This window comes from Trachemys scripta, chromosome 5 (genome assembly GCF_013100865.1).
Source record: "Trachemys scripta elegans isolate TJP31775 chromosome 5, CAS_Tse_1.0, whole genome shotgun sequence".
In the NCBI taxonomy this organism is placed as follows: Eukaryota; Metazoa; Chordata; order Testudines; family Emydidae; genus Trachemys; species Trachemys scripta.
In genome coordinates, this window is record NC_048302.1 from 38856620 (window position 1) to 38879198 (window position 22579).

At 43.1% G+C, this 22579-nt stretch overlaps 1 protein-coding gene across 8 annotated transcripts in view; it reads right to left on the reverse strand.

Annotated features, from left to right (window-relative positions):
* The window catches only part of PRDM5 (PR/SET domain 5), a 138012-nt gene that overhangs the window by 75722 nt on the left and 39711 nt on the right, over positions 1–22579 (reverse strand). For 6 of the 8 annotated variants that reach the window (XM_034771862.1, XM_034771861.1, XM_034771859.1 and 3 more), the window contains 3 exons: positions 8382–8461; positions 2328–2412; positions 900–1057 (listed from right to left, as the gene is read on the reverse strand). In XM_034771862.1, the coding sequence (XP_034627753.1) occupies positions 900–1057; positions 2328–2412; positions 8382–8461 (323 nt within the window). The remainder of the gene's footprint in view (positions 1–899; positions 1058–2327; positions 2413–8381; positions 8462–22579) is intronic. The other 2 variants (XM_034771863.1, XM_034771860.1) reach the window with 1 other exon arrangement.

Sequence of the window (22579 nt, forward strand, 5' to 3'; positions counted from 1 at the left end):
AGCATGCTTGTGCATGCGTTCTGTTTTAAGGGGGAAAAAGTCATCCCTGTTTCATCCTGTAAGAGACATTATTATTACTTTCATATGATTTATGTCTGAAAGTACAAGAGATGGTGCAAAGATCCTGTGCCAAATTCCCAGATGGCATATAACATGAGCCACACTGTGAAAACCTTATAAGTATGGGTATATCAGTTTCATCAAAGTGGAGGGGGGAAAGCAAGGGGTTCCAAAGACTGGGCAGGAAATCAGCCAAATAATTTTTTTTACAGTCTTGTAATCCTGAAGCAGCAGTCATGGGTAGCCTTGCCATTGAAAATGTAACGTAGGGTTAAAAGTAATGACAGGCATTACAGAAATTAGGACAGGCAGATTTGAGTTTAAATTAACCGAAGTAGAGCTTCCCTTCATGTGTATGTTCTCAAGGTAGTGTTTCTTCTGCTGTTTCAGAAATGTATTATTTAACACTACCACATGCAAATAATTTGTTGTTTGAAAGTATCTCCTGATAAGTACGATTAGCAATGACTGCAGCAGCATTATTGCTCATTTTGTTCAAATATGATCATTCTTTTTTAAGCCAAAAACTGAAGACCTTTTAGATTAGATAAATATTTGACTTGATAACATATAAAAACAAACCAGAAAAATCAAAATAGGGATTTATTCAGTGCATTTAGCAGAAGAATCATTTGTGTGTGTTTGTTTGTATCTTACTGGAATTCATTTATTATCTTGAGATCTTGGTTATAACAAAGAACACTAGAAAATACATTTTTCTAATACTTTAATCTCATGTTTATAAGCATGCCAGAGCTTAATGATCAACCATTTAAAAGAAAAATAGCTGCATATCTGAGGCTGGCAGACCTGTAAACAACAACAGCAGAGTGCTTTACCTTCTTGTGATTCTTGTAAACATTTCTGTGGGCAAATCCCTTTCCACAAAGCTTGCATTTATAAGGTTTATCTTCACTGTGTATTATTTTGTGTGCAGTCACTTGATCAAGTCGTTTGAAGGACTTATTGCAAACCTCGCAGGTGTAGGGGCGTTTTTCTGCAGAAAATGAGTGGGGGACATTTAATCTCCTGTTTATACAGGGGGAGAAGATGAAAGGCAGAGACAGTCATCTCCTCAGAGAGATTTTTGCAATTAAGTCAACCCAATTAAGATTAAACCAATTAGAAAGACATCTAATGCCCTTTATGTTAGACAGTTAAGTCACTTCATAAAAGATGAGCTATGGTGTATCTCAAGAAATTGGCACATTCTTTGCAATAATCATTGCTAACACTAAATTCTGATTAATTAGCTTAAATCAAAAGAAAATGACTTCAAAGAGGAAAAGCTTGCTTCCAGATTACAAATGTGAAAGAGGACATGACAGTTTAAATGTTTTAAAAGTTAATTAACAATATACATATCATATTAGTTTCAAAAACCAAAAGTTGCTATGCAAAAGCCTTTCTGCTTGAACTGGTGACTCAAACCCAAGCCCTGTAGTCTCACCCAAAAGCATCAATAAGCTAAAAGCCTCTGGATAAAGCTTATTTGAAAATAAATGTGATTGCAGTATGTTGCAACCAAGAAAGCAGATATATTAAAAGGCTCCGCTGTTACAAAATCCTGCATGTTTAAACTTTAATGTATTTGACATAACCAAGTTTGTGCCTCCATTGTGTTTGTTGATGTTTCTAATTACTGGATGAAAGACTAAGAAACGCCAGGTTCCAAAGATCAAAAATGCTGGCAGTGCCAATTCATATAATACTGCCAGACCTGCAGACAGAGGGTGCTGCCAGTCACAGTGACCTGCTCAACCAAACATCAGGCAGGCTGATATGTTAATGTGTGGTCTACTGCATGGTGTGGAGTATAAACTGCTTTATTCTGACTAGGAGCTCTGTGCTCATAACGTGAGTCCATTAGAAAAACTGAATGTCTCTCCTTTTATCACAGTCCTGCCTGGGTCATATCCCAGTTCTGCACCCCTTCCATTCAACCATTTAGACACCTAAACCCCTACACAAAACAAGCAGCAATGTTATTTCTTCTCCAAACCCCATAGCATTGCACTCTCCCATCCCAGCTAGCCTGAAGGAGAAGCTTGAAGAAGTTGCCAGGAACAGGAGGTTGGCACCATTAAATTTGGATCTTTCACTGGTGCAAAGAGAGTTAGCTGGCACCAGATTTACTTGCACCAGCCCCAGACACTGCAGAATCCATCAAAACGTCTATAAAAAAATAACATAAGGCAATATACCTCAAGGACCAATTCCACTATACATGAAAAAACACAGGTTTTTTTTTTTTTTTTTTTTTTTACCTGAGTGAGTTATCATATGGCGTTTTAGCTGGTTAGCTGAAATAAATTTCTTGTCACATTCCTGACACTCAAAGATCTCATGAACCTGCAAAATGAGTGTTTAATGATAATTAAATATGTGTCTCAAACAAGATCACACATCTTAGATATACAGAACATCTCTAACAGACTGTAATTATTTCTTAGCTAGTAGCTATGTTAATACTCATGGAGATATTGTGATTTCTTTCTTAATTATCCCATGCTGAACAACAGTGTGTCTCAAAAATCAAATCTTCATACCTCTGAACCAACATTTATCACTAAGACAACACACAGGAATGAAGATTATGTAAATATGTAAAATATCACATTCATTTTAAATCTCATCAATATGGAAACGAAGCAAAAAAATAAATAAATGTTGAAAACCTTGCAAAAATATTTTCAGTTCATTTATTTCCAGTAAGCATGGGCTTATAAATAACAAAAAGAGCTTGAAAGTTTGTCTCTCTCACCAACAGAAGTTGATCCAGTAAAAAATGGTTACCTTTTTGTAACTGTTGTTCTTCGAGATGTGTTGTTCATGTCCATTCCAAGCAGGTGTGTGCGCGGTGGGTGCATGCCAGCCAAAAGATCTTCCCCTTGCAGCGTCCGTTGGGTCAGCCTGGCGCCCCCTGGAGTGGCGCCTCCATGGCGCCCTACATAGGGGCCCGCCAACCCTCCACCCCCTCAGTTCCTTCTTGCCGGCACTCCGACAGAAGGGAAGGAGGGTGGGTATTGGAATGGACATGAACAACACATCTCGAAGAACAACAGTTACAAAAAGGTAGGTAACAGTTTTTTCTTCTTCGAATGATTGTTCATGTCCATTCCAAGCAGGTGACTCACAAGCCTGATCTTAGGCGGTGGGGTTGGAGTTCACTGCGGATTGGAGCACTGTGCAGCCGAAGGCTGCATCGTCTCTGGCCTGGTGCGTGATGGCATAGTGCGATGTAAATGTGTGGATTGAGGACCACATGGCAGCTCTACATATTTCCTGTGTCGGGATCTGAGCCAGGAATGCCGCGGAGGCGGCCTGTGCCCTTGTGGAGTGGGCCGTGATCGGCAGGGCAGGCACCTTAGCCCGACCGTAGCATTCTCGGATGCAGGCTGTGATCCATGAGGAGATCCGCTGTGATGAGACAGGGAGTCCCTTCATCCTGTTGGCCATGGCAACAAAGAGTTGCGTTGATTTCCTGAACGGTTTGGTTCTTTCAATATAGAATGCCAGGGCCCTGCAAACATCTAGGGAATGCAGCCTGTGCTCCGTGCCGGAGGAGTGTGGCTGAGGGTGGAACACATGGAGAAAAATGTCTTGACCCATGTGGAATTGGGAGACCACCTTTGGAAGGAACGCCAGGTGTGGCCTGAGTTGGACTTTGTCTTTGTGGAAGGCAGTGTATGGAGGCTCGGACGTCAGTGCTCTGAGTTCCGACACCTTCCTGGCGAGGTGATAGCCACTAGGAATGCGACCTTATATGAGAGATATAACAGAGAGCACGTAGCCAGGGGCTCTAAGGGGGGCCCTGTGAGGGCAGAAAGGACCAAATTGAGGACCCAAGCCGGTGCTGGTTGTTGAGTATGCGGGAACAGTCTGTCCAGGCCCTTGAAGAAGCGACCAACCAATGGATTTGCGAAAACTGAACCACCTTCCACTCCTGGGTGGAACACTGAGATGTGGCTATACGTAATTGTAGTCCCCCTGTTGAGTACACCTTTCTGCCACACAGGTCCAACTTTTTGACCTCCCTGTTCTTCGGTGTAGATCCTTGGTACCTTTGACGCTCCCTTTGGGTGGCCGCATCCATGACCAGCCTCTCTGTCTTTTTGGCCGTAGGGGCCAACAAAGCTGGTGTCTGCCACAAAGTGCGGGACGTATCAGCTATCGTTTTGATCAATGGTAGGGCTACCCTGGATGGGCCCGAGACTGGGACACTGCTATGCTTGCTGCAAGAGCAAGCAAAGTTCCAGCTAGCCGTCACCAGCGGTAAGAAGGAACTGAGGGGGTGGAGGGTCGGCAGGCCCCTATATAGGGCACCATGGAGGCGCCACGGCCGACCCTACGGACACTGCTAGGGGAAAGTCTTCCGGCTGGCGTGCACGTGACATGCACACACCTGCTTGGAATGGACATGAACAATCACTCGAAGAAGAAGAAATATTACCTCATCCACCATGTCTCTCTAACAAAAGAGTACACATGCAATCATTTTCAAAAAGCGTAATAAATATGAAATGCTATTGGAGTCTACTAGGTGTATGTGCACGCAACAGGATGGATCTGTCCAAGCAATCATCTAAGGCCTGGACTGGACCTGATGCTGCACTAATGACTGTATTTTGAAGCAAATTAAATATTTTAATTGTCTAAAACCCAGTTATAATACTCCACAAGGCTTCCACGCCCTTCCATTTACATATTATTCAATGTAAACAGGACAAAAAAGTCTTATTTATCCAAAAAACTCTTATCCAAAATTAGGTTATGCCCCTCAGTGGATATCATTTGTACTGAAAAATTTCTTGTTTATCCAGATAAATTCCATAATCCCTGCTCCCTATTGATTCATGTGGTTTTACTATATTCTGTTTCAGCTTCATTGGTTTTTCTTCTTCTGGGGTTGAAGTTCAGATTTGTATAATTCCACAGACCTGCCTCCTCACAATATAGCAATTCCTCCCCGAATATTTAAGACACCTTATTTCAGGAGAAGAGTGTTTGTTTTTCTTTAGAGTAGACTACTATTAATGCATCAGAGTCTAGATTGCTCTCTAATTCCATGTGACTGTCTGATTTCAATTTATGAACTTCTGTTATACACAATTTGCTTTTCTCCTAAAAAGAAAGTGGCGGTCTTAGTAGGTAATTAAACAGGGGGAAATATTTCTATACATAGAAGAAGAAAAAAAAAGCCTTTTTTGCCTCTCCCTATATCAAGAATGACTTCACACAGAAACAGTTTCATTTAATATTTGGTTGCACACACACCCCTACAAGGGTAGATCAAGAGGGATTAAAAAGTCAGACATGTTTAGAATTGTGATTATCTGATCAAGGTCTATGTACCCTCAACAAATCATATTTCCTCATTTAAAAAAGTGACACTCTCAGAAATCTTCATTTGGCCTATTAAAAAGGACAAAAGTCCTTTGAATAACTTTGCAGAGGTGAACCTGAGGTGGATTAACTTTGCAGAGTATAGTTTAAAAAAGGCTAGCTTCTGTTAAACTTACTCATATTGAGCTACCTCACTCCAGTGCCACTGGGGCCAGTGAGACCACATGTGGAGGAAGGGTATTACTCACTGTGAGTTAGGGGGTAAATAGCCAACATGGATTTTCCTTTTTCCACACAAGTATTGCATTTGCGTGTCCCCAGTCTTCTGGGACCTCACCCATTCTCCATGAGTTCTTCAGGATAATGGCTAATGGTTCTGAGATAGTTTCGGCTAGTTCCTTAAGTACCCTCGGATGAATTTCATCAGGCCTTGCCAACCTGTATACAGCTAACTTATTTAAATATTCTTTAACCTGTTATTTCCTTATTCTGACTTGAGTTCCTTCCCCCTTGCTATTAATATTAATTGTGTTCAGTATTTGATCACCATTCATTTTTTTAAGAGAAGACTGAAGCAAAATAGGCATTAAACATCTCAGTCTTCGTGATGTCATCTGTTATTAACTCTCCTTCCCCACTAACTAATGAACCTATACTTTCTTTCATCTTTCTCTTGTTCCTAATGTAATTATACAACCTCATCTTATTGTCTTTTGTGTCCCTTGTGAGTTCCCTTGTACTTTAGCCTCTCATTTTATCCCTACATATTTGCGCTATTCCTTCGTATTGGGATAGTTCGCTGTTGTGCCTTTAATATTGTCCCTTTGAGAAACTGCCAGCTCTCCTGAACTCCTTTTTTCCTTAGATTTTCTTCCCATAGGACCTTCTCTGGCAATTCTCTGAGTTTGTTAAACTCTGTTTTTTTAAGTCTATTTTGCTTATTCTGCTGCTCTCATTCCTTCCTTTACTTCAAGTCATGAAATCTATCATGTCATGATCACTTTCATCTAAATTGCCTTCTACACTCACAAACAATTCCTCCCTCTTATTCAGAATCAAGTCTAAAATGGCTGCCTTCCTGATTACCTCCTCCACCTTCTGAAACAAGAAACTGTCCCCAATACATTCCAAGAACTTATTAGATATTTGGTGTTTTGGAGTATTAATTTAACTACCCAGACGTCTATTGGAAAAGTCTCCCATAACTACCAGGTCTTGCATTTTGGATATTTCTGTTATTTGTTCTAGAAATAATTCATCTACCTCCTCCTGCTGATTTGGTAGTCTATTGGGGACCCCTGCCATGACATGGCCCTGCTTTTTCCCCTTTTCACCCTCACCCACAGACTTTCAATGTCTATACTTACGCGCTGGTTCGGCAGCAGACAATCGAATTTCTGGGTTCGATTTATCGCGTCCCAAACCCAGAAGTGCTCCCCGTCGACTCCGGTAATCCTGCTCGGCGCGAGGAGTATGCGGAGTCGACGGGGGAGCCTGCCTGCCGCGCCTGGACCGTGGTAAGTTCGAACTAAGGTACGTCAACTTCAGCTACGTTATTCACGCAGCTGAACTTGCGTACCTTAGTTCGAATTGGGGGGTTAGTGTAGACCAGGCCTTAGTGATGCAATTAAGTCATAATTTATTTTATGGACTAATACTGCCAGTTCCTCCTCTTTCTTCCCTATACTCCTTGCATGTGTGCACACACATCTAAGATGTTGGGCAAATTCCCCTACTGTTTTCCATCTTATTGCTCCTATTAACCTATTGTAATTTTCCATGTGTGACAAGCTTGATCTAGAGCTGAATAGGCATTCAGTCTATCTGCCATTAGTGTCACAGGCAAAGCTTGTCAATGGATCCTTTGGCTGGCAGGATCTGCAGGGATTTATAACAACTTGGACAAAGTAATGATCTTATCTACTAGCCTAACAATGACATGCCTACAAAAGTGGGACATTCCTGGTTTGCAGGGTCATATGGCTACCTTAGTGTGCAATGGTTTGTGGGTACCATGCTAAAACAAAATAGGATGCATTTCGATTAGGTTTGAGAAGGCATGGTAGAATTTGTAAGGCTTTTTCAAGAAAAAGTACAGGAGAACATTAATGCTAGCAAGCAAATCAGAAAAAGCTAGTACAAGGGATTACCACTCCCCTTGCAACATCTTATTTTAATTGATACCATCTACTTCCTCACTGGATTTAGATTATAACTAGGACATTATTAAAGACTTACAGTTAATCTGATAAACATTAAAATGTAGGCTTCTGTAGAAACATTAAAATGTAGGGTTTTGGTGATTTATCAAATTAATCTGGCGGGGTCTTCCTTTGCACAGAATGGATTCCGAATCTCATATTCATAACCCTGTATTTCTATACTAACTCCATTATTTTCAGGAAATTAACTCCTTCTGTGCAGGTTATTAAAGATTACACTATTTCAATTTATGCACAAACATTTTGGGGGGGAAGAGGGGAGAAGTGGAACTTTTTATACTAACCAAATAACTCAAAAAGATTGCATACAACACCCTTAGGACTGTGATGTTATTTTCACAAAGGGTAGTAAGACAAAACTGGTTTGCATTTTATGCATAGGAAGAGAGATTCACAGATTTACTTTAATGGCTAAAATACACTTGGATTCACTTCCCTCCTTGTGAACTGCAGACAAAAAAAGGGGGGGGGAGGGCAGACAATTTTGTTTGAGCTTGGTAATGTGAACATGACACACATGAAATTTTACATTTGGTAAAAAAGATACATTAGAATGAAACCAGGAGTTTTGGTTTCATCTACTGTAGATACAAAAATAAATACTCATAATCAAAGAAAAGGCACTGCTTTTGTAACCAAGAAAAAGACTACCCAATAGTTTGTATTACAGCAGCTCTCAAGTGACTCATGCTCCCTGGCCTTACATCTTGGTGAAGTCAAAGACTGCTGCGGGTCAGCTTTCATCTTACTGACCTTTCGATGCTCTTGAAGATTTGTAGCCGAGGAACACTTCTTATTGCACACAGAGCACATCAACTTCTTCCTAGAATTTCCTAGAACAGAAACAAAATACATCTTAACAAGAAACATCTTAAAAAGGAAGTGCAAAGAAAGAAACCAAATGTTTCCACTGGGTGTGTGATTTTTCACAAGTCATTTGACTGACAGAAAATTTTACATTTGTAACCCATCTTCATGGTATTGGGTTACAAGAGTTCTCTGTAGGTGTCCTATAAGCTATTTTTTCAATAGAATGTAAATCAAGAAAGGTTTCTTTTTTTTTCTTTTTTTTTTTTAAAAGAAAAGAATGCAATAAACTTGAAGTATCATCTAATACCAATCTTCATGTCACAACTAAAAAACATTGTTATTCAGAAGCCAAAACAATTATCCACAAAAACTTCATGTTACAAGTTAATGAATGAATGTTTGGAAACAGTGAAACAACAAGAAATAAGATCCATACTGAAGTCAACACCAAAGCTTCCATTTTCTGTAATGACAGCCTGGCCTAAAAGTTGTAAGTATTCTACCCTGCTAGGTGTGCAGTAAGAAACAGAATTCTATCAACATTTTCTTAACTTAGGGCATTTATAATAGAACTGCATCATGAATACAAATCTAATCTATCATGCAAAACTATAAACCCAGTTAAAGGTCAGCTACCAGATGTATTTCCCTTCCTTTTTCACAGTTTGTTTAAAAAGTGACAGAGCATTTAATTAGGTTTGTCTATTAATTACTGTGATTTCAAGTTCATGTTAGTACCACACAAAGCTGTTTTAATACAGGGCACAATTACTACAAACTTAGTTCTTTGTTTATAACCCAACTTCCACGTGAAATGTCTCCTGACATATCTCCAAGAATTACACTACATTACACTAAAAAGAAAGGGCACAATGTTAAACAGGAGGCAAAATGGTGTTTCTTGGAAGAGCAATGAAGCATAGATCAGAAATTAACACATCAGAAGGTTTCCAGCTCAAGATTTTTCCAGGCTTCAAGTGTCTGATCTTCTCCACACTTGTCCTCCTGAAGATTGTACATTTCTTTTGATTATTTGCTTTTCCAATTTCTTTCTTCAGAATATTTTACAAATAATTAAATCAGCTTTTGAATTGGATCTGATCTTTATCCTCCCTGAAAATTGTTAAACAAATCAGTTTAACAAGATAATAAAGACACCCCTCCCCCATCTGCTTATTCATTCAAATATTTAAAATACATGAGTGGTGTGGGCACCTAGCCCATGAATTAAAAATTACAACATAAGCACAGACAAAGGACTGCCCATAAATATACCCCACCTCAATCCACAGCAGCCTTAACAATGAGGGAACAAAGATGTGTGCTCAGAAGGTTAACAAATCTGGACTCTTATCCAAAAAACCAGAGGACGCCTCAGAGAGAATGCTCTGCCTGCTGCTCCCTCTACTGAGCGACCTCCAGTTTCAGCACCACTGCTGTTCTCTACTGTGGCAGTATATCACAGGGAGGGCCAGTCTCTCAGGAAACCAGGTGTCACACCATTTAGGCCTTTATAAGTTAAAATCGACATCTTGAATTCCTCCAACAATCTTACTTGAAGCTAGCATAGATCATGAGCACTGGTCTGAGTCAACCTAATCTTGAGGCAACAAAGGCCCGGATAATTGTGTCAAAATCTCACTCTTGCCTTGTCAATGCTTAGGGATGGCATCTAACCTCTACTGCATTCAGGTCTTTATCAGTCATTGAACACGAGGAATTGGTGGATGAAATAAAAAAGGCTTGTTTCACTGACATAGATTTCAGAGACAAATGGCATTCTGTGAGCCAAATTCTCACTTACAGAGGAGGGCACTAAAAGCTAAATATCCAACAATAAATGTATCATTGGACCTTGGGGCAGACTATTCTCTTCTAAGAACTGTATCATGGTCTCTTGGTAAGTTAGCATGATGAACTTTTTAGTGACTTCCATTGCATATGCAGCAAGACTATAGACGGAAGCCTCTGTCAAAACGCTGGTGCACTAATATGTTTAGATTATAGCCAAGTGGAGTCAAATTCCTTGAGTCTGTATACTTGGCGAAGGCCAGCAGGCTGCTGCTGAAAAGAAATAGGGATTCTGAGGTATGACACCTTAGTAGCAGAACAAGCCTTTTTCTCAGTGCCTGCCAGGGCTGCAGGGAACAATGCCATTTGTAGAGCATACATGTTTACAAACCATTTTTCCTTATTGCCATTTTGTCCCATCCTTGTCTCTCCCACCTCTATTGTATACAGTTTCCTGCCATACCCCATCCTTTGTGTATATCTTTACTCTGTTTCCCTTGTTGCCTTGCTCTTTTTGTATATTTTACTACTGTTCTTCCCACTTCTCCTGGCTCCAAGTCCTCCCTTATTTCTTATTCTTCTAATGATTTGTGTGTTTATCATCCTTCTGTTCTTTCATTTTCTCTCTTCTTACCTCATTTCTAGGTCTGTCTTATGCCTTTTCCCATCTCCAATATCTTCTCATGCTCTTTCTCTTCGCACAAGCCTCTTGTCCCTCTCTTCTCCACCCCTGCCTGGACAAAAGTTAAGATCTTTTTCCTGACAGGAACTGCTTTCACTCCTGCTGCAGTCTGCTAGCTTCTAAGCTCCAATCAGGAACAGAGAAGACTTCCATCTTTAAAATTCTTCTTTTTTATGAGGCCTATAAAACCCTTGACCTTGACAAAAGTCTGTCATCCATTCCAAAAACAGACAAGATAATCTCCTTAGGGGACTTTTAACACAAGAGTGGGCCGAGACTCTAAGGTATGGAACAGCACCAATGGGAAAGAACGAGTGGGTAAGACCAATTCCAATGGCATCCTTCTACTCAGCAAATGCACAGAGCATGGACTTGAGATCACAAACACAATCTTCAGACAAAGCAACAAGTAAAAAACATCTTGGCAACACCCCCACTCAAAACAGTGGCACCTCCTAAACTAAGTAATTGTAAGAATGCAGGATCTAAAAGACATCAAAATTACCCAGGAGCAGACTATTGCTGGACTGACCACTGTGTGGTGAGGTCAGTCATGTCCATCAGGATAGCACCAGAACACAGAAAGCAATTCAAATCACACAGACAGCAATACAACATTCAAAAACTTCAATCCTCAAGTCACCAAGAGAACTTCAAAGCACACCTTAGTGAAAAACTGACCACGCATACCTGGAAATGATAACACAAGCGTCAAAGAAGACTGGGAAGTCCTAAAATAGACCATCTATGAGGAATCCATCAGCCTTGCTACCTGCTGCCATCAGGACTGGTTAGATGACAAAAACACTGAGATTACAGCCCTCCTGGACCAGAACAGGAAAGCTTTATGCGACTGGCAGAATCATCCATTATCCAGTCAGAAGCAGAGCTCTTTCCATCAGCTTAAAGCGGAGGTTCAAAAGAGGATCTGAGAAATCAAAAACAAATGGTGGGAGGACAAAGCAAAATAAATCCAAGCATTTACTGACAGATATGATATGCAGATTTTTTTCTGAGACAAAGACCTTGTACGGATGAAGCGCATGTGGCCTCACACTGCTGAGATCTGAAGAGGGTAGCATGCTTCTTAAAGGCAACGAATGCATCAAAGAGCACTGGAAGGAATATTTCCAAAAGCTTCCAAATCAAGATTCAACTGTGACTGATAACACCATTGACTCCATCTCTCCATACCCAAATTGGGAAGCTCTTGCCAAACCACCAACACCTGAGGAGGTCTGCAAAGCAGTTAAGCAAATGAAGAACAAAGCTCCAGGTCCTGATGGCATACCAGCTGAAGTACTGAAAGTACTTCATTTGCTGATCCTCAAAATCTAGTGCACCAAAGAAATCCCTGCCAACTTACGTAATGCTAACATCGTCATCATTTTCAAAAAGGGAGACAAGGCCGACTGTGGCAACTATCGAGGCATTGCCTTTCTCTCCATCACTGGGAAGATTCTTAATAGAATCTTACTGATTCGCCTGCTCCCTCTTGCAGAGCAAGTACTTCCAGAGTCCCAGTGCGGCTTCAGACCATCACGAGGCACCACTGACATGATTTTCGCAGCCAGGCAGATCCAGGAAAGACATCAAGAACATCACCAGGAATTGTATATGGCCTTTATCGATCTGACCAAAGCCTTCAATTCTGTAAATTGTGAGGCTCTGTGGAAAATCATGTCAAAGTTTGGCTTCCCAAGCAAATTTAGCACCATTGTAAGACTCATCCATGACCAGATGACTGCCTCCATCCTGTGAAGTGGCTCTACCGCTGAGCTCTTTGCATCTGAACTGGCGTAAAACAAGATTGTGTACTGGCACCCATCCTCTTCTCCATTATCCTAGCAGCTATGAAAACACTAATCCAAGACAGTCCACTACAGGGCACTGGCATCCAATATTGGACTGATGGCAACCTTTTTAACCACTCTCGCCTCTGTGCCAGAACTAAAGTAACATCAGAAACAATAACTGAACTCCAGTAGCTGATGATTGTGCTGTAGTTGCACACTCAAAGGAGGATCTACAAACAGCCCATAACTGTTTCTCTGAAGCTTACTAAAGACTAGGGCTAACAGTAAACATTGTCAAAACAAGAGCTCTCCACCAGCCAGCTCCCAGTCAATCATCAGACCTAGCAGGGAAGTTCTATATTGATAGAGAAGAACTGGAAAATGTAGAACATTTTGCCTATCTCGGCAACCACCTCTCACAGAGGGCATACATAGACATTGAGATTCAGCACAGAATCCGCTTTGCCAGCCCTGCCTTTGGCAGACTGTCTCGACTGTTGTGTTCAACAACCATGACACCAGAACACACAATAGACTTTTAGAGTAGCAGCTGTGTTAGTCTGTATCCGCAAAAAGAACAGGAGTACTTGTGGCACCTTAGAGACTAACGAATTCATTTGAGCATAAGCTTTCGTGGGCTACAGCCCACTTCATCGGATGCATGTAGTGGAAAATACAGTAGGAAGATATATATACACAGACACACACACATACACAGACACACACAGAACATGAAACAATGGGTGTTACCATACACACTATAAGGAGAGTGATCAGTTAAGGTGAACTATTATCAGCAGGAGAGAAAAAGAACTGTTTGTAGTGGTAATGAAAATGGCCCATTTCCAGCAATTGACAAGGAGATGTGAGGAACTGTAGTGGGGGAGGAGGGAAATAAGCATGGGGAAAGAGTTTTATTTTGTGTAATGGCCCATTCACTCCCAGTCTTTATTCAAGCCTAATTTAATGGTGTCCAATATGCAAATTAATTCCAATTCAGCAGTCTCTCATTGGAGTCTGTTTTTGAAGCTTTTTTTGTTGTAATATTGTGACTTTTAGGTCTGTAATCGAGTGGCCAGGGAGATTGAAGTGTTCTCCAACTGGTTTCAGTTTATAAACCAGTGGTAATCTCAACCCTATGGGTGAAAGACTTGGGTAACTTACAGAAAACACCTGAAAAACCTGGAACACAAGCACTTTCTCCGGAAAAAATCTTCAACATAAAGTGGGAGACTGACCTCACTAACATCAGTGTCCTTACAGAGGCCAACACCTTCAGTATTGAGGCCTTGATTATGCAGCACCAGTGAGGTGGAGTGGACACTGTGTGTGCATGCCTGATGCATGCCTACCAAAGCAACTGCTGTATGCCCAACTCACCAAAGGAGAAAGGAAACTGGGAGGCCAAAAGAAATGCTTCAAAGACATCCTCAAATAAACATCAAGAGATGTGGCATCAATACCACGCATTGGGAGACAGTAGCCTAGGACAGGCTCTCTGGCGAACACTTGTCAGAGAAGGAACAATCACTTTTGAGGAAAATCTCCTTGCCGTGGTCACAGAAAAATGCCAGAAAAGAAAGGACAGATGATTGTTATAGCAATCTTGGCCCATCTCTGCCTTCCAACATAACCTGAAACTTCTGCCAATGAGTTTGTGGCTCAGTGATTGGACTCCTTAATGACCAAAGGACCCATAAAAATAAAACTTGTGGAAGAAATCATCTTTGACGAGGGATCGCAGACGATGACAAAACACTTGACAACAGTTAGGCTCTGGTCTCCGCACACCAGCAGCCTATCATGATGATCAATATTGTCTCGTTGTTTCTGTATCCATCTGTTGTTTCTTGTCTTATACCTGTATTTCAAGTTGCTTAGGGAGATTGTTCTGTATTTGAACAGCAACTAGTACAATGTGTCCTGGTCCACAACTAGAACACCTCATTTCCCTGGTAATCAGTTGAAGCGACTGGTAAGTCAAACAGTTGACAGCTGGCTGCTGGAGATGTTGCTGTGTGAGACACACACAGTAAAGTTAATGAGAAGGAAGGTGGGTGGCTTCTGGGATGACCAAACACCACAGGAAAATAGGACAAAAGAATATCATCCTGGACACCCAGACTGTCCCTCCACAATAATCCCCACCAACATGAGTATCTAGTATCCCAAGGCACCTTATTCCAAGATGATTGCTAAATCATAATCTATTCTTCTACCCCCTTGGCTTTTTGATGGAAGAAAGGCAGAGGTGCACTTGGTCTACTTTCAATCAAACACCATCCATACGGAATTTCAACTTCAACTGATAATATAAAATACTGATTGATAAATAGGAAAAAAAAGACTATTTACTCAAACATGAAAATTGAAATTAATTTAAATACATTATTTATCTTACTACAATATAGATATTGTTTAAGCACTGTATGAAAGTATACAATTATATTCTCTTAAAAATGCTGAAAAGACTTCTAATCTCAAATGAGCCACAGCCGCAGGTAGCTAGAAACTGGAACATTCCATAGCCTGTGGGGACTACATTTAACAAAACATGTCTTAATCCTCGGTGTTTCAGTCTGCAGAAGATTGATTAGGATAAAACTAAAAAGACATTAAGCTAGAAAATAAAGTCTGCATATATCACAGCCATGTACCAAAATCCCGTAGTTAAGAAGGGAAGTCTATAGTGTTCTATCACTTTCCAGATCATCTTTCTTACTCCACAGTTTTATTTCAAAGTTAACACTAATATAGTTAGCAAACATTTTGCACAATGCACTCACTATATGCAGGAATGAACAAAGTTAATAGCATGCTGTAAATATTAATGCATAAGATTTCAAGAGCCTTGAATACTCAGTTTACTCAATTATTTTAAAGAAGTCATTTTAGCCTAGATCATCAAAAGGTAGACCGACACCTAAATACCTCTGAAGATCTGGGGCTCTGCCACAATGGCTAGTGAAAATGAAAGTGAAATCATCTTTAGAAATGTTGTCCTTGTACATAGAGCAGATTGCACTTGTATTACACACTGTCGATACCTTACTGCAATATAGTCAGTCATCAGTCTTTATTTTGAATTTGTAACCGATAGGGAATTGCTTTACTTCACTCTTTGGGAGCTCCTAGGAATGACTCCTTCAAGACATTTTCATGTAACCATTATTAAGAAATATACCTAATTCCTTATATCAGAGCTCTAGTGAGATTTTTGGGGGAATAAGTGAAGAGTGAGAGTTACAAACTTCTCTCTGAGAGCTATACTGTGCCTAAGCACAGTCCTGTATAGGGGGCACATGTATCCATGTATAGGGGGCACACGTACACAGAGCTCATTGTGCATGGAGAAGGAGAAGCCCAAGGAACTCCTTTCCAGCTCTTACCTTCCTCCTTGAGAGGTGTGAGACAGTAATCTGCTACTGCTCCTCCCCAGTAGATTACTTTCCCTCAGGCATTTTTATCACTTGTGTTTTCCAGTATGGTGGAGGAGCAGAATCAAGGCTCTGCCCACTCCCCACCCACCTAAGCAGGCAGAAAAGTAGCAGCCCCATGGTGACTGCTCCCCACCAGGCTTGAAGTGGTAATGCACAGAGGCCACAGGAAAGTTTGGCGAAGTCTGATACCCCTGCATGACTGCATAAGGCTGGCCCTAATTATGCACTGCCAATTGAAAATGGAAGGTTCTGCTCTCCCTGAGAGGCTGCTGCCAGCCTACTTCCTTTTTCCTTTATGCAGAGAATTTTAACTGCTTAGTGTTCTTTTGATCTCAATCTCTGGCCCTTCTGGCAACAAGCAAATAGGCTAACTCACCGATTGTTTCTCTTAAGGACCCTGCATATTCTCCCTGTACATATCTCATCTCTGTCATTGTTTCATTTCCTATTTGCTCCTCTCTAACAGCCTCTTTTGATTTAACTCCCTGCAGTCAGCCAGAATAATATCAAGCAGGTAAACTGAGTACATATAAAATGCATACAAAATAATACAGCTATCTCCCTGGTTCTCCAACATCCAAGGATCGCATTAGCCCTCTTTCCTACAGCATCACACTGGGAGGTCACGTTAAGTGCTTGTCCATTATGACCCCTTATCTTTTTGAGAGTCTCTGCTTTCCAGGATATAGTCCCACATTCTATAGGCATGGCATAAATGCTTTGTTCCTTTGGTTCTACATTTTGCTGTATTACAACAAATTTTGTTTGAATGGGCCCAGCTTACCAAGTGAGCCAGATTGCTCTGAGTGACTGCTCTATTCCCATCATTATTTACTACTCAATGATTTCTATGTACTTCCGGATCATTGATGAACATATTCAATAGTGTTGGACCTACTACTAATCCCTGGAGAACCCCAGAAAAAAACAATCCCATTCAAAGATGATTCTTCATTGACAACTACTTTTTTAGATCTGTCAGGCAGTTTTTGATCCATTTAAGATGTGCTTTACTGATATTGTATAGTGCTATTTTTGAAATTAAAATGCCATAAGGTATTAAGTCAAATGCCTTACAAAAATCTAAGTATATTACATCTATGCAGTTAACTTTATCAACCAAATCTGAAATATCAAAAAATGAAATGAGGTTTGTTTGATAAGACCCATTTTCCATACAAACATATTGACTGTTGTTAATTATAGTCTCACTCTTAGCTCTTTATTAATTGAATCCTGTATCAGTTTTCCATTATTTTGCTCAGGATTCATGCTGGGTTAACTGATTCATACTTAAATTACCCAGGTCACCTTGCCTGGCTTTTCTGAATATTAGCATACATTAGCACTCTTCCAATCTTCTGGAATTTCCCGGGTATACCCAGATTGATTAAAAATTAACATCAGGGAGCCAGACATCTCAGCTACCTCTTTTAGGACTCTTGGGTATAAGTCATATGGGCCTCCTAATTTTAAAATGTCTAGCCTAGTAAATGCTAACATATTCCTGAGGCCTGGTCTACACTAGGAGGTTATGTCGAATTTAGCAGCGTTAAATCGAATTAACCCTGCACCCGTCCACACAACAAAGCTATTTAGTTCGACATAGAGGTCTCTTAAATTCGATTTCTGTACTCCTCCCCAACGAGGGGAGTAGCGCTAAATTCAACATGGCCATGTCGAATTAGGGTAGGTGTGGATGGAAATCGACGCTAATAGCTCCGGGAGCTATCCCACAGTGCACCACTCTGACACTCTGGACAGCAGTCCGAGCTCGGATGCTTTGACCAGCCACACAGGAAAAGCCCCGGAAAAATCTGAATTCCTTTTCCTGTCTGGGCAGTTTGAATCTCATTTCCTGTTTGGACATCGTGGCGAGCTCAGCAGCACTGGCAACGATGCAGAGTTCTCCAGCAGAGGTGACCATGCAATCTCAGAATAGAAAGAGGGCCCCAGCATGGACCGATCAGGAAGTCTTGGATCTGATCACTGTGTGGGGCAATGAGACCGTGCTTTCGGAGCTGCGATCGAAAAGACGGAATGCAAAAATCTACGAGAAGATCTCAAAAGCCATGAGAGAGAGAGGATACAGCCGGGATGCAACTCAGTGCCGCGTGAAAATCAAGGAGCTGAGACAAGCGTACCAGAAGACCAAAGAGTCAAACGGACGCTCCGGATCCCAGCCCCAGACAAGCCATTTCTAAGAGGCACTGCATTCCATTCGAGGTGCGGCTGCCACCACTACCCCACCACTGACCGTGGACTCTGAGGATGGGATATTGTCGACGGCCGCTTCCTCGGAGAGGTTAGCGGATGGGGAAGATGAGGAAGGTGAGGAGGAGGACGAGGCAGTCAACAGCGCTTACAACGCTGATTTCCCAGACAGCCAGAATCTCTTCATCACCCTCATAGAGATCCCCTACCAACCGTCCCCAGGCGTTAACCCTGACCCTCAATCAGGGGAAGGATCAGTCGGTAAGTGTTTTAAACATGTAAACATTTATTTTAAACAGAACAGGAATATTATCAATGGGTTTTTCATGATTTGTTTGCCCTAGGCGCTTATCGTTTTAGTCCTTGGCAGTGCAACTACTGCAAAAGAATCTAGCAATGTCCGGTTTATCATGATTATTTTGCCCTAGGTGCTCTACTTTTTAGTCCTTGCCAGTGCAGCTACTGGAAAAGAAGGTCTATATGTACAGGGATAGAGCAGAAATCCTCATGGGACATCTCAACGAAGCTCTCCTGGAGGTAATTGGAAAGCCTTTGCATGAGGTTCCTGGGGAGAGCGGCCTTATTGTGTCCTCCGTAGAGGAAACTTTTCCTCGCCAGGCTATCATCAAGTACTCTGAGAACATTGCCTTGCAGAGCATGGCGGCATACAGCCCTGGTTTTTGCTGGCTTTCACGCAGCATACGTTCTTTCTCGGTCTCCGAAATTCTCAGCAGAGTGATGTCGCTCATGGTGACCTGCTTAGAATTAGGGGAATGTTACTATTGGGACTGCTTGCCTGTTCCTTTACAGAACTCTCACCGGCGGTTTACAGCCACACGGTGGAGGCGGGAGAGGGGCAGCATACAGGGATCTTTCCCGGGGACAGCCGCGAGGGGGTGGGAAAGGGGCAGAGTTCATGCTTGCCGGATTGCCGGCAGCAGGAACTGTCCAACGATAGGAGCATTGCTTTGAACGTGAAAGGAGGGCAGAGCTATAATTTAAGTTTTAAGCAGCCAAAAGTCTACGGCTTACCATGTCAGCCTGCTACCCGAATTCCGCTGTCCTGCCCCGGTTGTCTGATCTCCACTGCAAGACCCCAGGCTCTGAATGCGAAGGCCGAAAATTCGACCTTGTCCTGAGTGCGCATGTGATAGGTGCTGTGCATGGTCTTGTTCACAGAGAAAGACTATGTTCATTGTTCACAAAAAATTATCTTTGTGAGGAATTCACTCCCTTTTTCCCATCCCACAGCTGCGAATGTCTCCCGACCTACCATGCCATCCCCCTCGCAGAGGCTGGCGCAGATTAGGCAGAGCAAGAAAAGGACACGGGACGACATGTTCTCAGAACTTATGGGCTGCTCCCGAGCCGAGTCGGCACAGCAGACCCAGTGGAGGGAGAACATGTCTCAATGCCAGCGAGCACACAGCGAACGGGAGGAGAGGTGGTGGCAGAAAGACCAGCAGGTGACTCAAACGCTGCTTGGACTAATGAGGGAGCAAACGGACACGCTCCGGCGCCTTGTGGATGTTCTGCAGGACCGGAGGCAGGAGGACAGAGCCCCGCTGCAGTCTCTCTCTAACCGCCATCCCCCGCCACAAAGTCCCATACCCCCCTCACCCAAAGTCCCAAGAAGGAGGGGCGGTAGGGGCCGTGAAAACTGTCACTCCACCCCTGCAGACTGCTCAAGTACCAGAAGGCTCTCATTCCCAAAAATTTGACAAGTCCTTTCCTTCCCGCTTCACCCAAGCCCCCGTCCCAGTTTCATCACCTAACTGTGTAGTTGTTAATAAAAGATACGTTTCTGTTAATTACTGTATCCATCATGTTCTTTTAGGGGAGACTGTGTTTGAAGGGCGGGAAGGGGGTTGGTAATTGGAGAGGACAGTCACCTTTACCAGGATACAAATATGGGGACAGGTTCAGCAGAAGGTCACATACACACATTGCAGTCACTAGGCACCCTGGTCAGTCTGGGAGGTGTTTTTCATGTTCTGTGGGGGGGGGGCGCGTGTGACTTTGTGGCGGGGGAGGGCGGATAGAGATCTTATGCAGTGGTCCTTGTCCTGGATCACAGAGCCACGCAGCAGGGGATCTGTAACCGTCCTCCCCCGCCACAAAGTCACATAGCCCCGAAAAGGAGGGGTGGCAGACTCCGTTGAAACAACCAGTCCACCACTGCGGACCACTCTATTAGCAGAAGCCTGTCATTCCTCGAGTTTAGAAGCGTTCTTTCCATCAGTACGCCCGCTACCCACCACAGTCTGCGTCCCACTTTCAACACTTTACTGCGAAATGCGTAATAAAGAAAACGGTGTTCATTAACAAAGTTCCATGTCTTTTATTTTTAAACGTGTGTTGGAAGGGGGGGGACGGGGTGAACGGGGTATGTAGCTGGAGAGGATAGTCAACAGTAAGTGGGTAAGGAAACGGGGGCAGGTTCAGCTTCTCTTTAAACAAACTTAATAGTCACAGGTTACCCTGCTCACTGAGGAACCTAGCTTTCAAAGCCTCCCGGATGCACAGCTCATCCCGCTGGGCTCTTCTAATCGCACGGCTGGCTGGCTGGGCGTAATCAGCAGCCAGGCTATTCGCCTCAACCTCCCACCCCGCCATAAAGGTCTCCCCCTTGCTCTCACACAGATTGTGGAGCACACAGCAAGCTGCAATACCAATGGGGATACTGGTTTCGCTGAGATCAGAGCGAGTCAGTAAGCTTCTCCATCTCCCCTTGAGACGTCCAAAAGCACACTCCACCACCATTCTGCACTTGCTCAGCCGGTAGTTGAAGAGTTCTTTTGCACTGTCCAGGGTGCCTGTATAAGGCTTCATGAGCCAGGGCATTAGCGGGTAGGCTGGGTCCCCGAGGATCACTATAGGCATCTCCAGATCCCCAACAGTTATTTTCTGGTCCGGGAAGTAAATACCTTCCTGCAGCCGTCTAAACAGACCAGAGTTCCTGAAAACACGACCGTCATGAACCTTGCCCGGCCATCCTACGTTGATGTTGGTAAAACGTCCCCTATGGTCCACCAGTGCTTGCAGCACCATTGAAAAGTAGCCCTTTCGGTTAATGTACTGGCTGGCCTGGTGGTCCGGTCCCAGGATAGGGATGTGAGTTCCATCTATAGCCCCACCGCAGTTTGGGAATCCCATCGCAGCGAAGCCATCTATGATGACCTGGATGTTTCCAAGGGTCACTACCTTTGACAGCAATAGCTCAACGATTGCGTTGGCTACTTGCATCACAGTAACCTCCACAGTAGATTTCCCGACGCCAAAATGATTCGCGACTGACCGGTAGCTGTCTGGCGTTGCAAGCTTCCAGAGGGATCTGGCCACTCGCTTCTGGACAGTCAGGGCTGCTCGCATCCGGGTGTCCTTACGCTTCAGGGCAGGGGACAGCAACTCACAAAGTTCAAGGAAAATTCCCTTCCGCATATGAAAGTTTCACAGCCACTGTGATTCATCCCAGACCTGCAGCACTATGCGGTCCCACCAGTCCGTGCTTGTTTCCTGGGCCCAGAATCGCCGTTCCACAGCATCAACATGACCCATTGTGACCATGATGTTCACTGCGCGGGGTCCCGTGCTTTGCGAGAGGTCTGTGCCACTCTCAGACTTCATGTGCTCACCGCGCTGCCGTAGCCTCCTCTCCCGATTTCTCAGTATCTGCCTCTGGAAAAGGTGGGTGATAAGCTGCGAGGTGTTGACAACAACCATAACTGCAGCGATGGTCGCAGCAGGCTCCATGCTCGCAGTGTTGTGGCGTCTGCGCTGTCACTCACCAGAAAAGTGCGCAAACTGATTGCCCGCCGGCGCTTTCAGGGAGGGAGGAATGGAGTGACGGTTGGATGACGACAGTTACCCAAAACCACCCTCGACACATTTTTTTCCCCAGCAGGCACTGGGGGCTCGACCCAGAATTCCAATGGGCAGCGGGGACTGCGGGAACTGTGGGATAGCTGCCCACAGTGCACCGCTTCCAATGTTGACGCTTGCCCTGTTAGTGTGGACTCACAAAGTCAAATTACTGTCCTTAGTGTGGATGCACATGTTCGACTTTGTAATATCGATTCCACATATTCGATTTAAGTACAATCGAAATACTCTCATAGTGTAGACATACCCTGAGTTACTAATGGATACAAGAGTAGTTCATCATCCACATGAGAGATGAGTACATCATCTTCCTTCTTTCCAAATACAGAACTGACA